The sequence below is a fragment of the Acinonyx jubatus genome, chromosome C1 (genome assembly GCF_027475565.1).
Source record: "Acinonyx jubatus isolate Ajub_Pintada_27869175 chromosome C1, VMU_Ajub_asm_v1.0, whole genome shotgun sequence".
NCBI lineage: Eukaryota > Metazoa > Chordata > Mammalia > Carnivora > Felidae > Acinonyx > Acinonyx jubatus.
Window position 1 is genome coordinate 53,317,459 of NC_069381.1, and position 17,601 is coordinate 53,335,059.

The 17,601-nt window shown below is 43.1% G+C and overlaps 1 protein-coding gene across 3 annotated transcripts; it reads left to right on the forward strand.

Annotated features, from left to right (window-relative positions):
* Positions 1 to 2,035: 2,035 nt before the first annotated feature.
* On the forward strand, positions 2,036 to 16,939 carry LEPROT (leptin receptor overlapping transcript). 3 transcript variants are annotated; one of them, XM_027058971.2, is made up of 4 exons: positions 2,036 to 2,158; positions 7,007 to 7,082; positions 12,713 to 12,899; positions 14,551 to 16,939. In XM_027058971.2, exons 1-4 carry the CDS (start codon positions 2,149 to 2,151, stop codon positions 14,665 to 14,667), a joined length of 390 nt encoding a protein of 129 aa, XP_026914772.1. In that variant the 5' UTR covers positions 2,036 to 2,148; the 3' UTR covers positions 14,668 to 16,939. The 3 variants fall into 3 exon arrangements, with proteins under 3 accessions (XP_026914772.1, XP_014933832.1, XP_014933831.1); XM_015078346.3 differs by lacking the exon at positions 2,036 to 2,158 and adding an exon at positions 2,406 to 2,554; XM_015078345.3 differs by lacking the exon at positions 2,036 to 2,158 and adding an exon at positions 3,922 to 3,970.
* The last annotated feature ends 662 nt before the right edge of the window (positions 16,940 to 17,601 follow it).

The following is a 17,601-nucleotide window of genomic DNA, read 5'->3' on the forward strand; positions in this document are numbered from 1 at the left end:
TTTATGTATGTGATCATTCAGATGACCAAAGTATATATATTTGGTCTTCATCCACAGTTCCTGGCTTACAGCTCCCCAAACCCTTAGAATTTCCGTAAATGTAGAGAGTGATAAAGATTTCATTATGTTTGGAAATCGCCTAAGGATCAGGGCTGGTTGCCAATTGAGCCAACCACATTTTTAGAGGATTGGTACTTTCAGTCCTACCTCATGAACTCTGGGGAGGAGAGAGGGACTGGCGGTTGGCTCAATAGCCGATGTCCAATGATTTAATCCATTGTACCTATGTAATGAAGCCTCCATGAAAACCCAAAGGACAGCGTTCAGAGAGCTTCCAGTTGGCGAACACCTGGGGATGTGGGTAGAGGGGGCACACCTAGAGAGGGCCTGGAAGCTCAGTGCCCTCTCCCCACACCTTGCCCTCTGGCAAGTTATTACCTGTACGTCTGATGGACTGGCTATACATCAGAGGTTCCCAGGACCTCCCCTCACGTTTGATTAGTTTGCTAGAGCAACTCACAGGCTTGGCATTATAGTGAAGGAACATAAGGCTGACAGGCAGTTCCCCCTGAATACTTTCACTGCTGTTAGAAAGGAGTAATACTCAAAAGCGGGAAAAAGACATTCTGAAGGATCTTGAGTAGACTGCAGGCTACAAAGCAGAGTACAATGTAATTCTGGATCTGCAAGGGTCTGCAATGAGCCGGGTATTAGCAACACAATGTTTTTAATAACTACCTTCCATCTATGAGGAGATATGGGAGGGGCTAGAAAAATGAACTCATAGGTAAACATGTTGAGACAATAATACTTGACTGTACAGTTTTGAAAAAGTAAACTTAATGGGGATCCTGAAAGGTGGCGGTGATGAGAATTTGTACTTCTCAAGCAGCCAAAGGAACCCCTTTATCTTTCAGTCTCTTTGAAAATTAAGAAAAAGCAATAGAAAGGGGGCAGTAGTTCCTGGCTACAATGAGGCATAAGTGGCCTGTAACCCAACCTCCTCCAAAAAGCTGGCAAGCCCTACCTTTTCTGAGCCTCTTTCCATTAAGGTAAAATAAAGCACTTGGATCAAATGGCTTTTAAGATCTCCTCCAGATTGTCCCCACCAAGACAGAAACTCTCTATTCCCGTGAGGAAGAGTAAGTACAAAATGGCCCTCTGAGGTTTAAATTGGTCTTAGTTACCTGCAGACTTTGAGGTCCCAAGGTGTAAGAATAATAACTATTTAAAGGTTCATGAAAGCTTCAGGAGCAAAAGAGGTTATTGGTCTTTGTGTCTCTAAATAAACCAGGGTGTAAGAGAGAAAACGAGTGTTTGAAAAGTGCTAAAGTTCATATCAAGCAAGGCAAGTCCATCTTCGGAGAAAGGTCTCCTACGGACTTGTTCTCTGGTGCTCCCACCCCCAGCTAAACCGGCTGCAGCCACAGCCTTGTAAACGCAGACGGGGAGGCGCACACACACACACACACACACACACACACACAAAAGCATCTTGGGGCTCAGAGAAAAGTGCTGCTCAGTAAACGAGTGTCCTTTCCTTCGCTACCGGTTGTAATTTCCCCCCTTCCCTCTCCCCATTTTCTCGGTCTCCACCCTAAGGCCGAGATTCCTTGCAGCCAGGAACCGCGATTGCTGGGCCTCTGTAGCTCAGGACCTGCACTGGTTTGGCTGCCTTGGAGCTTCTTGGCCCGCGGACCCAGCAGTCCCGGAGGAGCCGAGGCCCCAGACGACAGATTGAAAAGGATGGGTGTAGGGCAGGTTAAGAGATTATGCGTAGGGCTCAGGATCTGGGAGAAAGGCTCTGGGAACAAGACCCGGTTTACAGGCTGAGAGTGCATTTCCGGGGCAAGCCCAGGACCAGGATCACGGGGTAGGCGGAGCTCTGCGAGCCGGGGGAGGAGTTGTGGACGATCTGGGCGGGGCTTTGCGTGGCGGGAGTGGGCTTAGGACCTAGAGGGACGGGGCTCTGAGTGGAGGGGAAAAGGCGATCGGGACCCTCAGGGCGGGGTTCTGAGTGGCGTGTCAGGGAGTAATCGGGACTGGCAGTGGCGGGGCTGTGCGTGGTTGGAGTAAACTTGGAGCCCACAGGGACCCGCAAGGGCCCGGCTCTGCGTGGCTAGCTTGGACAAGCAGGGGCGGGGCTCTATGTGGCTGGGTAGGTAGGAATCGCGACAGGCAAGGGGCGGGGCTCTGCGTGGCAGGGCTGGCCAAGATGGGACAGGCAGGGGCGGGGCTCTGCCAATTGGGTCTCGGACGAGCAGGGGGCGGGGCTCTACATCGCGTGGCAGGCGGAGATGAGACCAGCAGGGGCGGGGCTATGGGGGCGGGGCTGGAGGAGCTGGAACGCGCAGGGGCGTGCTCTGTGTGGCGGGGCGGGAAGGATCGGAAACGGCAGGGGCGGGGTTCTGCGTGGAGGGGCGGGGTTCTGCGTGGAGGGGCGGGCCCGCGGCCCGTGGTGCGACCCCGGGCCGGGTCTGGGCGGCCGGCGGGCCGTGGCAGGAAGCCGGAAGCAGCCGCGGCCCCAGCTCGGGAGACATGGCGGGCGTTAAAGGTAGCTGGTCCTGCGGTGGGGTGTCGCCGCCGTCCCGGGCTAAGCCTGGAGCTGCGCTCTCAGCGTGTGGGCGGGGAACGGCCTCCCCCAAGCCTGCCGCTCTCCCCTTCTCTCCGGGGGCGGAGGAGGCGCTCACCCTCTTCCTTCGCCCCGCGGGATGCGGGTGGAACCTCACTGGTCTGCACGCTCCTGCCGGTCTCTCCGGGACCTTCCAGGCGAGCCAGGAGCGGTGCCCTTCTTGGAGACCCGGGTAGACCAGGAGCATCACCTCTAGGCTCCTCAGTACTTCGGAGCGTACCCCCGCCCGCATCTCTGCTCAGTTTTAAACGGACTGGGTTTCCATTTCCCGACATGTCCACCCTGACGCCTCTCCTCCCTCTTCCTGCGGCTCCGCAGTTTCCAGTTTCTTCTAGAGCAGCCATTGTCTCCAGTCTTCTCGGCCCCGGGGTTCTTAATTCTTTCGGTACTGATGAGTTTTCCTAGTTGGGCAGAGTTGACTGCAGGCAACAGAAAGCCCACGGAAATGCTGTATTTCTCATAATTGTGGAGAATAGATTGGGTGGAATGTTATCGCTGCTTTCTTTAGTGTTTATTCATCTACGAACAGACAAGAAAGCAGTGTTTGTACAACTACAGGGGCAGTTGAAAAAGGAGGTACCAAGAACGCCGCTTCCCTTATCTGTATGACTTTAGAGAAGTGGGGGATGGCAGCGGTAGGAGAGGCTATTGGAAGGCTTCCTGTTATTTTGGTAGGAAACCATTCGATTTCTGATGTTTGAATAGAGTAGTGTAACTTGTTTCTATGTTGGAGTTAACTTCCATCTTTGGAATTGGTAACCAAAGATCTTCCTAGTTAATCAACATCTGTTATAAACATGTATACGATATATTTGCATGCATGTGTGTGCACTCTGAAATTTATCTGAGTATGTGAGCTATTAGCAGACACATTGTATCATTATTTCTGGCTGACTTTTATATTCACCATCAGTTTAGTAAATGTGATTTACTTGGACAGTGTCCAGTGTGTAACGTGTCCATTTGAAGACAATGCAGAAAAGGGGTGACCGATAGTATCCCAGTACTGGACTGCGCTGTGCTTAGTCATGCCCAGAAACTATCAAGTAATGATACTGTTTATGTGTGAATGTGTTAGAAATTGTGATGTAGTGAAAAGGAAGACCATGAAATGGAAAAGGACTAAGGGAAGGAAGCTACAGATAGTTCACTAAGGGGTGAACTATCTTACAGATTGAGGGACCATTGTATGCCTGTGACTTGGGATAAAAAGATAAAAGTTATTTTTGGGTGACAAAACTGGAAATGATTATATTACTGTTGAAGTGTCCAAGGTGTCCTTAGATAACAGGAGGAGCACAAAGATGGTGTTATGGATTAAATTGTATCCCTCAAAAGGTATGTTCAAGGTTCTAACTCTCCAGTATCTGTGAATGTGACCTTATTTGGGAATAGAATCTTGGCAGATGTTATCATTAACTTGATGATGATACTGGATTAGAGTGTGCCCTAATCCAATGACTAGGGTCTTTATAAAAAGGGGGGGGGGTCAGAATTTACACATGGAATCACAGGGAGAACACTGTGTGGAGACAGAGGCAAAAATTGGACTGATGCAGCTAGAAGCCAGGAAACATCAAAGATTGCCAGCAACCACCACGAGTTAGGAAAAAGCAAGGAAAGATTCTTCCTTAGAGCCTTCAGAGGAAGCATGGTCCTGCCAATACCTTGATTAGAGACGTCAAGCCCCCAGAAGTGTGAGAAAATAAACTTCTGTGGTTCTAACGGTCCAGTTTGTAGTACGTTGTTAATGGCAGCCCCAGGAAACTAACACAGATGGGATAACTTAACCCTGCTCTGGGGAGAAAAAGGCAGTTCTTGAATTGAATCTAAATCTAAATCTAAAAAAATCAGTAAGGTGTCACCTGGCTAAGGAGGGAGCAAGGACAGTTTTTCCAAGTGGGGAGAATTGTGCCGGATCAACTCTTAGGCTGTGAAAGTGGCTGTGAAGGGGTGACACCAGCGTTGTGTATTTGAGAGATCGCTGTCTGCTGTGTGGAAGATGGATTGGAAGAATCAAGGTTGGAGGCAGGCATGAGATGGTGAGGGCATGCACCAGGGCAGTAGTAGAGGGTTCAAGAGAAGAGGGTGGGTATCTTAGTCCTTTAGGGCCGCTCTAACAAAAATACCGGAAACTGGATGGCTTACAGAGCAAACATTTGTTTCTCAATTCTGGAGACTGAGAAGTCCAAGATCAAGGTGCCAACAGATGCAGGGTCTGGTGAATGTCTGCTTCCTGGTTCATAGACATCTCACTGTGTCCTCACATGGCAGACAGGGCAAGGGAGCTCTGGAGTATCATTTATGAAGGCACTAATCCCATCCATGAGGGTCCCACCTTCATGACCTAATCACCTCCCAAAAGCTTTAAGTACCATCACATTGGCAGGAGGATTTAACATGAATTTGGGGAGGGAACACGCTCATTCAGTGTATAGAGGTGGTTTTGAGTGACACCTGGGAGGTTGAGTCACCTTAACTTGGTGATCTTCTGTAAGACAGAAGGTGATGATAGTGTTGGTTGGTCTTTCAGGATAGAACTTAAAGGGAAGAATGTGTTTGGAAGGAGAGGGTGGGATGTTTGGGTTTTATACATGTCGACTTTGAGGTCCTTGTTGGCTACCTGGGCAGAGAAGTCCAGATTGGAGTTGGAGGTGCAGGCCTAGGTCCCAGGACCTGTTCTGGGCTGCAGCATCAGATGTGGCTGGGCCCTCGTGATACTAGGGAACTTTGGGTCAAATGCAATGTCTCAGCAGAAGGACAGTCTAAAGAAATGAAGTTGGATTCCTTGTTAGCTCCAACTTTAAAATATGGCAGAGGATGTTGATTCCCCCCAAAAAGAAAAAAGAATCAATCAACTGGAGATACATTTGTGAACGTTGAGAGATGGGTGTCACAGACCGGAAAGAAGAGGTCTCTGGTTCCTAGCTTTGAAGAAGGGAGTGATACAAAAGGTCAGGCACAGGGAAGGGATAGTGCCAGCCAAGAAAAGACCATCTGTAATGAAACAACATGCGAAAAGTTCCTTTTGTACATTTTTCTTTAAAAAGTGACATGTACGACATGGAAGAGTACAAAAATTAAAATTGGCAGTCTTGTGCCCTAACGTCTGTATACTTCCAGATGTTTTTAAAAAGCACCTTCGCATCTTCCTATAAAACAGTCTCCCTAAATCTCTTAAAGTAAAAGGAAGCAATCAAAATGTTAATTAATTTAGTGAATGACTAATTGTGAGTATTAGGGATTTTTTTCAGAAGAAAATTTGGCTAAATTGTGTCTGATGCTTTGAATTTATACCTTTAGCAAAGAATATTGCTAAAATGAGCAAGTACCTTCATCAGTCAGCATTTATTTATGGAACACCTTCTTTTGCCAAACACTTCACATCGATTATCTCCTTTACTTCTCATAAGCGGCATGATAAGGTGGCACCATTATTCCCATTTTATAGGTGAGAAATTTGATTGAAAGAGGTTCAGTTTCTCTCCAAGGTCACACAGCCAGTTGGTGGCAGTGTTGAGATTTGAACCCTGTTGGTGACTCAGAGCTCAGGATTTTTTTTTTAACAGCCTTGATGCTCTGTCTCCCACTCAGCAGCATGACAAGGACAAATAACGTTCCTACCCCCTCAGTGATTAGTGTTGAACAGATGCAGGGAATAAATATTTTATTTGGTGGATACTACTTGGGAGTCATTTTCTATGAAAACATGAAAGTAGTCTTCAAATACTTGAAGTACTGGGGTTGGGAGAGACAGAATGGTCAAAGGGCATATATATATTACAGTGAGGCAGTTTTGGATATAATTTGAAGAAAGGATTTTCAGCATTTAGATACTATCAGAAGGAAATGATATGCCTCAGGCAGTAGTGAGTTCTCTTCACTGGAGTTGTGCAGACAAGCTGGTTGGCCTCTTGTGACAAATAGAGGGAATTTATATATTAGATAGGGGTTGGAAAATGCTTGAGACCTTTCTCACCTAGTGATTTTAAAGTGGTAGACACAGGCAGTCATTTGCTAGTCAAATGTGATGTCAACTAATGAAATAAATCACTACATTTGCGTAAATTGGGAACCTTTTACTTCTGTAAGTGAATGTTTTTGTTTAAGATATAACTCACATACCATAAAATTAACCTTTTAAAAGTGGAACATTCTATGGTTTTTAGTTTATTCACAAGTTTGTGCAACCGTCGCTACCATTTAATTCCAGAACATTTCACACACAACACCCCCCCCCCCCCCCCCCCCCCGCCCCATGCCCCAGAAGAAACTCCATACCCGTTAGTAGGCACTCCCATTCCTCCCCTCTTCCCTCAGGTCCCTGGCAACCACTGATTGGGACCTTTTAACTCTTGGTTTTATTTTTCACAGCTCTTGTGGCATTATCCTTCAGTGGGGCTATTGGGCTGACTTTTCTTATGCTGGGATGTGCCTTAGAAGATTATGGGTAAGTGTTCATTTCAAAAAGAACTATTCTTGTTTTTGTGCGTTTGTCACTGTTCCTGTGAGTGTTAGCAAGTTTAGTGAATTTAGCGCCGGGCTCTAACCAATGAGTTAGTGAAGTCCAGGTCCATTCGTGGGTCAGTTATATTTGTGCAGAGAAAAACTCTTTTTAGACTTGATGTATTCATTTAGTAAGCATTTCTTGAACACCTACTCTGGACCCGCTGGGGATATAAAAAGGAAGAGATACAGTCCTGTCCTCAAGGAGCTTGCAATTTGAGTTGTGCCTGAGAGGCAGACAGGCGTCGGTCTAGTCCAGAAGATGACAGCTGTAGTGGAGACATGTGCACAGTACACGGAGAGCTTTGAGAAGGTGTATCTGAGTTTCTCTGGGAGAGTCAGGCAGGGCTGCAGAGAAACGGTTGTCTTTAAGCTGAGACTTTGTGTCTAAATAAGAGTTTGTGGGGCTGATGAGTTAGGGGAGGGCATTCCAGGCAGTGGGAACATTCACCAAAATGTGTTTATTCAACAACTCTTGGTTGAGTGCTTACCACATGCCAGCCACTGTTATGGGAACTGGAGATTAAGAAATAAGAACAAAGGTCCTACTCTCTTAGAGTCTGTGTTGCAATGAGGGAGATGGACACTAAACAGATTTAAAAATGTCCATTCTATCAGAGGTAGAAATGTTATGAAGAATAAATGATAAAGGGCACAGAGATTGGGGAGAGGGTGGTCAGGGAAGGCCTCTCTGAGAGGGTGACTTGTGAGCAGAAATGCAAAGAAAATAAGGAAGCAGGCCATGCCGGAAACTGGGGAAGGAGGACTTCAGGCAGTAGGAAAGTCATATGCTCAGGCCCACAGACATTAAGGCATAGAGACTCTCCAGGAAACCACATGTGGTTCATTATGGTAGAGCATAGAGTGTAGCTGGGATGAGCAATAGAAGGGTTGGTCAAGGATGTAGAGTCAATCAGTCTTTAGGGCACTGTATGCCATGTAAAAGAGGTCAGATTTTACACTTCAAGCCATAGGAGCTGGAAAAATATCCTGAGAATAGGTTTGGAGGGTTAGGGGGTTTCTGTTTGAATAAAGTCAGTCTGGCCAAAATGTAAGAGTGGATAGCAAGGTGCTGAGACTGCCCTCAGGACACGCAGTAGGGCACTACTGTCATAAAGCAAGCAAAATGTCGGGCTGTGGCAGTAGGAATGAAACGAAAGGAAAGAGAGAGATCTAGGTGGCAGAACTAACAGGTTTTGTTAACTGATGTCAGGGTTCAGCAGGGGGAGAGGGTTCTGGGATGCCTCCCAGGTGATTGGTTGAGCATCTAACTGCACAGGAGATGCTGGGACTAACTTAAACCATCTGGAGCTAGTTGTTGGGACATTTGATGAGTTCAGATCTCTCACCCTAGTCCTGGCCAGAGATTGTCTAAACACAAGAGGGAGCCGGTTGTAAGCAATAACTTCTATTTGTCCAGAGTGTTTGCAGCTGTTACCAGAGTCTGGTTTTTAAGGATATAAGGTATTATCCTCATTTCTAGCTGGGAAACAAAAGCCCAGCGTGGTCAAAGACTTAACCCAAGTCGCACAGCATTAAGTGGCAGAGATTGGACTCATGTTCTCACTCTCTTGACCATTATTCTACAACCAACTCTAAATCCAGGTGTTCTAATTCTCTAAGATCTCTATAAGGTTTTAAAAAAAACGAGCCATATACTGGTACTACAAAGAAATTAATTTTATATTTAATGATGGTGACCCAGGATTATCCTGTACATCAGGAGTCAGCAAACTGGCCCACAGGCCAAACATGGCCTGATGCCTGTTTTTGAAATTAAATGTTTTATCAGAATACAGCCACACTCATTTATGTACCATCTCTGGCCACTTCTGCACCACAGGGGCAGAGTTGTGTAGTTGAGGCAGAGACCCCGTGACTTGCAGAGTCTAAAATATTTACTATTTGGCCTTTGCAGAAAAAGTTTGCCAATCTCTGGCCTACACGTTTTCTGAATAGTGTATATTTAATACCCAAATTTTGTATGTAAACAAGGTTGCTTCTGCATTAATAGTTCTCATAGTTGAATATTGATCTCTTACTATGAATGGGAACACAGTGCCTTAGATTGTTGTACAGAAAACTCTCACTATATTCTAGGAAGTTAATAATTAAGAGCTCCTGGCTGTGGGCATGTCAGGTCATAGCTGGGTCTCTTCCAGACCTCTTCTTGTCTCTGTATCTGTGTTTCCTCACTGGTAAAATAAAGGCTTTGAACTAGATAATCTCTAACAGCCCCTTCAACAATATTATTTGGTGATCCTTGAAACCCACTATAATCCCTATAGTTTAGAATTAGGAGTTAGAATTCAGTGTGTACATCTTGAGTCCTCTTGATGAAGGGCATTTCCCCTTCTTGCTTTTTGGTTGCCGTCCCATACTCCTAGATCTGTGGCTGAAATAAGCTTTCATTACAGTCTATCTTTGTCACAACTTCTGCTTAGAGGTGCTGACTGTCGGGGTGGCCATCCGTGTATTACTGTGATGTGGATATTTTAAAGTGAATAGAGACTTTCCTTTTTTTTTTTTCTCTCAAGGAATGAAGCATAATAAACATCTGACTGATGGAGAAAAATATTTTTGAAGTATTTATAGAGCAAATGTAATTGAAAAGCAGATGACAATTTTTATAAATACAAAACATTAAAATTTGGGAAGAAAACTTTTTTTGCATTATGGTATTATTATGTCTTACAATAAAGATTAGAGTATATCTAAAGTTTGTACTGGTAAGCATATTTAGTTTTATGATTTCCATACTTAAAATTCATTTTGTTCATTCAGTAAGTGGTAATGGAATACCTCATCTCGCCCCTGGGGATAAATGGTGATTGATTGAGACAAATTAGATTCTTGTTCTCATAAGCAAGGGAATATCAAATAGGGATAAATGCTGGCAAAAAGTCAAGAGGTGATGTGCTCAAGGGTAACTTGAAGTATTTAAAATGGATGGTCAGTCTTATTTCACTTAACATAATATCCTCTATGTCCATCCATGTTGTCTCAAGATCTTGTTCTTTTTTATGACTGAGTAATATTCTGTATTCCATGTATATCTTCCTTATCCATTCATCTGTTGATGGACTCTTGGGTTACTTCCATATTTTGGCTATTGTAAATAATGCTGTAGTGAACATAGATGTGCATATATCTTTTTTGAAATAGTGCTTTTTTGTTTTCTTTGGGTAAATATGCAGTAGAGGAATTCCTGGATCATATGGTAACTCTCATTTTGTGAGGAACCTCCATACTATTTTCCATAGTGGTTGCACCAATTTACATTCCCACCAACAGTGAATAAAGGTTCCTTTTTCTCCACATCCTTGCCAACACTTGTTATATCTTGTCTTTTTTTTTTTTTTAAGTTTATTTATTTATTTTTGAGAGAGAGAGAGAGGAAAAGAATGAGCAGGGGAGGGGCAGAGGGAGGGAGAGAGAGAATCCCAAGCACGCTCTGCACTGTCAGTGTAGAGCCCAGCATGGGGCTCAAACTCATGAACTGTGATATCGTGACTTGAGCCGAAGTCAAAAGTTAGATGCTTAACTGACAGAGCCACCCAGGTGCCCCCATGTTGTCTTTTTTTTTTTTTTAATTTTTTTTAATGTTTATTTATTTTTGAGAGAGAGGGAGAGTAAGTGGAGGAGGGGCAGAGAGAGAAGGAGACACAGAATCCAAAGCAGGCTCCAGGCTCTGAGATACCAGCACAGAGCCCGATGTGGGGGTTGAACCCACGAACCGTGAGATCATGACCTGAGCTGAAGTCGGACACCCAAACGACTGAGCCACCCAGGCGCCTCACCCCCATGTTGTCTTTTTGATACTAGTCATTCTGACAGGTGTGAGGTGATATCTCACTGTAGTTTTGATTTGCATTTCCCTGATGATGAGTGACGTTGAGTATCTTTTCATGTGTCTGTTGGTCATCTGTGTATCTTCTTTGGAAAAATTCTATTCAGGTCCTCTGCCCTTTTTTAATTGGATTATGTAGGTGTTTTTTGGTCTTGAGTTGTGAAAGTTCTTTCTATATTTTGGATATTAGCCCCTTTTTGGATGTATCATTTGTAAATCTCTTCTCCCATTCAGTAGGTTGCCTTTTCATTTTATTGATGGTTTCCTTCACTGTGCAAAAGCTTTTTATTTTAATGTATTCCCAGTAGTTTGATTTTGCTTTTGTTTCCCTTGCCTGAGGAGACATATCTAGGAAAATGTTTCTAAGGCTGATGTTAAAGAGATTACTGCCTGTGTTTTCTTCTAGGAGTTTTATGATTTCAGGTCTCACATTTAGGTCTTTAATCCATTTTGAGTTTATTTTTGTGTACGTTGTAAGAAAGTGGTCCAGCTTTGTTCTTTTGCATGTAGCTATTCAGTTTTCCTACTACCATTTATTGAAGAGAACAAATTGGGGTTGGGCAGAATGTGAGGGCAGTGGGAGATGCAGGCTTGCAGTCATGGAATGACTAAGTCACAGGGATAAAAGGCACAGCATAGGGGATATAGTCAGTGGTATCATAATAGCAATGTATGGGGACAGATGGCAGCTACACTTGTGAATATTGCATATTGCATAGAGTTGTCGGCATCACTGTGTTGTACCCCAAAAACTAAAGCATCAACTATACTCCAATAAAAAATAAATAAAATTGAATGATCAGGTACAGCCACTTTTAGGAGGCCTCTCAGCTTAGATTGCACAAGAAGGAGCCAGCCGACGAGAAGACAGGGAGGAGAGCATTCCAGGCAGAGGGTTTTGCTAGTGCAGAGGCCCTAAGATGGGGATGAGCTCAGAGTGTTTCAGGAACAGAAAAAAGGCTGGCATGGCTACTGACTGAGTGTATAAAGAGAAGATGGCACAATGCAAATGGGAGAAGTTGGCCAGATCATGGAAGGCTTTGTAGGCCAGGGAAAGGAATCTGGGTTTTACTAAGCCATTGAAGGGTTTCCAACGTGTATACACTCAGAAGATCTCTGTTGAGTTAGTGGGTGCAAAGTGGGTGCACTGTCTTGGTTCTATAGGGAAAGCAAAGGTGACTGAGTGAAGATTCTGCCTTCAAGAAATTACAGCTCAGGAATAACAGAAAACAATAAAGATTCTTGATTACACATTGTGTAGTTTTTTTTTTAACACAGGGTAAGGTATCGACATACTAATGGACTAGTAATTTTTAAAAATTTTTTTAAAATTTATTTATTTTGAGAAAAACAGACACAGCATGGGCAGGGGAGGGGCAGGGAGAGAGGGAGAGAGGGAGAGAATTCCAAGCAGGCTTCACGCTACCAGCACAGAGCCTGATGTAGGGGCCTGAACCCACGAAACTGTGAGACCATGACCTGAGCCGAAACCGCGAGTCGGATGCTTAACTGACTGAGCCACCCAGGCATCCCTGGACTAGTAATTTTTAATCATTGCACCTTACCTGTTCCTGGTATAAATCATCTCATGTATGAGCATTGACCATTAAATTAATAATTGTTTGTCCTAGACGCTGAAGATAATTCTAACTTTGAAATGGCAGCATGTCTTTACAATGTAACCGTAACTTTTCTTTTTGGGTTTCTTCTGGGTCCATCGACAGCGTTTACTGGCCCTTGTTTGTCCTGATATTTCACGCCATCTCTCCCATCCCCCATTTCATTGCCAAAAGAGCAACGTATGACTCTGATGCCACAAGTAGTGCCTGTCGGGAGCTGGCATATTTTTTCACTACTGGAATTGTTGTTTCTGCCTTTGGATTTCCTGTTATTCTTGCCCGTGTGTCTGTGGTAAGTTTTGTTTTCTATTGTTTTGCTCGGTTGTTGCTGAGTTTACTTCAGAACATCAGTTTCACTGCCATTGCTTAGGCTTAATTCTCAAATCCAGATGTGTTTGTAGTTTCTCTTTTCCATTTTAGATCTCCTATCAGTGCCTTGGCTATGTTTTCAGAATGCTTTCTTTTTCTCTCTCACAACTTTTAGCCGGGGCATGTGATTTCTCACTCTTTAAACTGTTTTCTGGAATTGTGCTTATCAAATCCTTGCCTCTTAGGGCGATCCACAGAGAATGTAATAGCAATGCTTTTCTGGTTCCAAAATGAACATCACATCAAATTCTTCTGCATATAGGATCATGAACACAGTTTCCAACTCAATACTATAGGCATATTTTAAGGGACACCTACATGGTTACAAGAAGATACAGTGAATAAGATGCCATCTTCATATCCAGTATAATTGTTTTCTTTTTGTCTCCAAAACACACATTGTGGGTATAATTTATTCACTTCTTTCTTTTTTAACGTTCACTGCTTTTCATGCTACTTGCTTTTATTCCCCCTAACTACATACTGTTTCAATTTCATGAAACTCTTATTTGGGGCATTGGATCTTGGGGACATCTGCTATTTGTAAGATACCAGGAGTAAGAGCCAGACATTGTCTGTGTCCCAGAGGCACAGAAACTAGCCTGATGGGTAAGTACACTATGAATGTATTATGTGTGATAATTGAAACATGATCACACCACCATAGGAGCACCAGGAAGAGAGAAATTCCAACTGGCATTTGATGTAGGCCTCAAAGGCTAAATAAGGTTTTGATTCAAGTAGGGAAGGCTGTTCTATGGAATGGCACCCAAGTGTGAAAATGCAATATGTGGAATAAATAGCAGTTCAATATGGCGGAGTCAAAAGGACGTGATTGAGAAGGAGGCTAGAAAGGTTGGGGAAGCCCACTTGCGCAGGCTCTTGAATGCTATGCCAGTTTGAACTCTATTTAGATGAGAAGCATTGGAGCTTTTTGAATGCAAAATCTTCCAAGACCTTACTCTCCTTGTGCTGTAGACTAATATTTAAGTTTGGCTGTAAGGATTTCTGTTTTATGAAGAAACTTTCATTGATGTTTTCTTTCTATTGCTTAAATTAAAACAAATGCCCACTAGAGGGTACTCTCATCCCCTACTGCGCCTCTGTGGAACCATCTGCCACGCTGGGAAGCTGTTTTCATTTGTATGCAGATTATTATTTAAAGTCTGTTCTTGCCTAGAAAAGAAACAGGCTAATCCATAATTCTCTGCAACTCCTGTTTTCCTGAAAGGAGGCAATGGGTATAGATCTTTTAGTACCCGGTATTATAATCAGACCCTTTATATTCTGGGTGCTTTTATTTTACTTAAGGCAATCATTGTCTACTGAAAACATGTTGAGAAATATGTCTAATGGGGAAAATGATAAGGATGGTACAGACTTAATTATCAAGCATCACGAAGTAATTAGGCTAATTACTGAATAGTTCACTGTCTCCTGCCTGTTAGGTTATTAAGCCTTTTAGCAGTTTTATGTAATATTTCATTGGATGATTCTAATGCAGAAAATCACAGATTTTCAAAGAGTATGATATGAAGAAAGTAAAGATTTAATCCTCTTTCCTTGTGTTTCAGATCAAATGGGGAGCCTGTGGCCTTGTGCTGGCAGGCAATGCAGTCATTTTCCTGACAATTCAAGGTTTTTTCCTTGTGTTTGGAAGAGGAGATGATTTTAGCTGGGAGCAGTGGTAGCACTTTATTCTGATAAATTGCATTTTATTTCTTAGAAGTCATGCTATGTGTATTTGTGTGCACATGTGGCCTTTTACTATGAAATTTCCTATGCTATTTTTTTTATACCTTTATATCATGTTCACTGTAAGAAGGACTACAGGAGAGAAAGCTCAGTTTTGTTTCCAGCTAATAGACCTCTCCATGCACTCAAGTTGAATTCTTTTATTTGTTTGGCTCTTCATATAGTCATGGTGCTCTCAGAAGATACATTAACACAGTCTTGTACACAGCCGTTCACTTGTGTGATGCATTTACATATTTTGCCTGGGGATGAGTGTGGGTAAGCAGACAGCACTGGAGCAAGTCTGTTCTACTCAGGACTTCCAAGATATACTTGTGGCCCAGAGAGACAGAGCGGCTCCCTCTTTGTGTTGTAGACCCTTGCCTCTCGAAGTGTGGCCCATAGAGCACCTGGCATCTCTTAGGAGCCAGTTCATACAGAATCAGAGGTTCCCCCCCCACCCCCCACCACAGATCCAGTGCATTTTAGATGAGCTCCCAGGTGAATTACACGCACATTAAAGTTTGACAAGTGCTGTCATAGGGGAATAAGTATCACCTCTAGTGTCCTTGTCTTCCCTTTGGCCGAACCTCTTAACCTCTCTGGGTATTAGCTGCTCGTTTGTAAAAATTGTTTCACCTGCCTTCGTGTTGAGGCCTACTTCAGAGTCTCTCTGGTATTTGTGAAATGTCCAAACCTGTATTGTTCCTCACATTTGTGGAATTGTTCTCAGTAGGGAACAGTTATGTCTTCACGGTCTGAAAGGCAATAGCTCTTTTCACAGAGCTGGGGAAACAGAATAACTGCAAAGTAACAGAGTAACTGGGCTGTACCGAAGGAGGCCAGGCTGGAACCAGTTCCTGCTTTAGCAGGGGGGCAAGAGCAGATAGGTAGTACTTTCTAACTTCCCTTTATAATCACACACTTCTCCCCAGCTCCTTCTCTGTACTGCGTTCCACCTCCATCCCCTCTCCAAACCAACACACTCCCAGCAGGTCTGATTTGCCTTTACTTCCTCACGGCTCTGACTTTTCCTTCCTACAGGAACAGGAGCCAAGTAAGCAAACAGAGGGTGCCCAAAGACGCTACTTACTGTCTTTCATGCCTTGGAGATCTTTTTATATATATGTATAAAACCTCTCTGCCACTTTTAAGTGAATCATTGTGAGTACGTGCCACGCTAGATCCTGTAGTCAGTTTTTCTAGCTCAACTTTTCGTCCAAGATCTATAAAGAAAAATATGGAAACTAGAACCACTTGATGAGAATACAATGATTTTAAAGGATTATTAATGTGTGATAACTGACACGCATTGAAAACACTAAAATTTTGAAGTTTGGAATCTGAGGAATTAGCATATCTTTTCGTATTCTGGAATGATCTGGGACTAGGAGAAGATAAAATTGAAACCTAAAAGGATAATGTGCAGTTATATTGTGGCCTTGTGCATAATTTTATGTTTTCCTTTTTTTTTAATATATGAAATTTATTGTCAAATTGGTTTCCATACAAAACCCAGTCCTCATCCCAAAAGATGCCCTCTTCAATACCCATCACCTGATTTTATGTTTTCAAAGTTCTTTGTACATGTAGAATTGTTGACGTTATTTCCAATATTTATAATTAGAAAAATTATATAAACACTTTATAATTTTAGCCAGCGTTTTTAATAACACTTGCACTTACTTTATTGTAATAAATTTCTCTTTAACACAAAAGAAAGTTTAATTTCAAAAGTCTTTATTCTGATGTAGCCTTGCTTAAAAGATAAAACAAAAATAAAGTAAGAATCTCTTGGTGTTCTGAAATGGGTAGTTTGAGCAATACAGGAATAGCAATACATTTTAAGATATCATTTTGAATGTCTAGTTGGCTTGTAATAGCATTTCTTTTCCTAAAACGGAAACAGTGTTTAATTTATACTCCCTTTGACAAAAGTATCTTTATTGCTTATACATATTTCATATTTCAGATAACCAAGGTAGCCTTAATATGTAGCCTTAAATAAAGCATTGCCTCTTGATTGTACTTCCAGAATGATATAAAGTACACATAGAGAATATTGGTAGCCATTCCCTAATAATGGAATGGTTTATTGAAGTGATAGATTGTTGAATTTGCTCTGTGTCTGAAAACAAACATTTATTTTTAGTGCTTAAGTGTCATCATAAATGCCAGTGGGGAAGTATTGCTATGAATGTACAATACAGAAGTTTCCTTTTGATGACACACATGTTGGGCATTTCTTTTTCCTTATAAAAAGTTCATTTTTTTTTTTCCTGTATGCCATAGAAAATATTTTGGAGATTCAAAGCACATTGCTTACATTCTAAAACTAAGAATACACATAAAGAATTGCTGACAAGTAAGTAATCTTATGAGGAAGTTCTTTATCATGTTCCAAACAACTGGTTTACAGGCAGACTTTGAAACACTTTCGCACAGCAAGTGGGAGGCTGGTGATTGAGTGCCCAGGCCAAGCCTTCTGAGGGAGGCTAAACCCTGATGTAGTTGACTTACAATGCTCAAGGTACCTGCCTGAGTTTTGGGTCTTGGAAACAGGGTAGCGTGGACAGGGTGGAGAAAGGAAAGCGGAAGTTTCCACCTCTTTTCCTAAGAACAAAGGTCTTCAAGTTTTGCAGCACTTTCCATCCCCTAATGCCCTTGGGGTCCAAGTACATTCCCCTGAGTTTTGTTGGCCTCCTCTCCTGACAAGGGGCCTTCCTCCCAGCCTGCCCCACCTCCTGGGGCTCCTCATTTTCCCAGATCACCCACCTCTCTACTTCTACCCAGTCCATTTTCTTATTATAGCTGATACAGTGCAGTGTGAAGAAGAAAGCAGTCTGGTCTACCTCTTTCCCAGAAAGAAAGGAGGACTTATGCTCATCTCC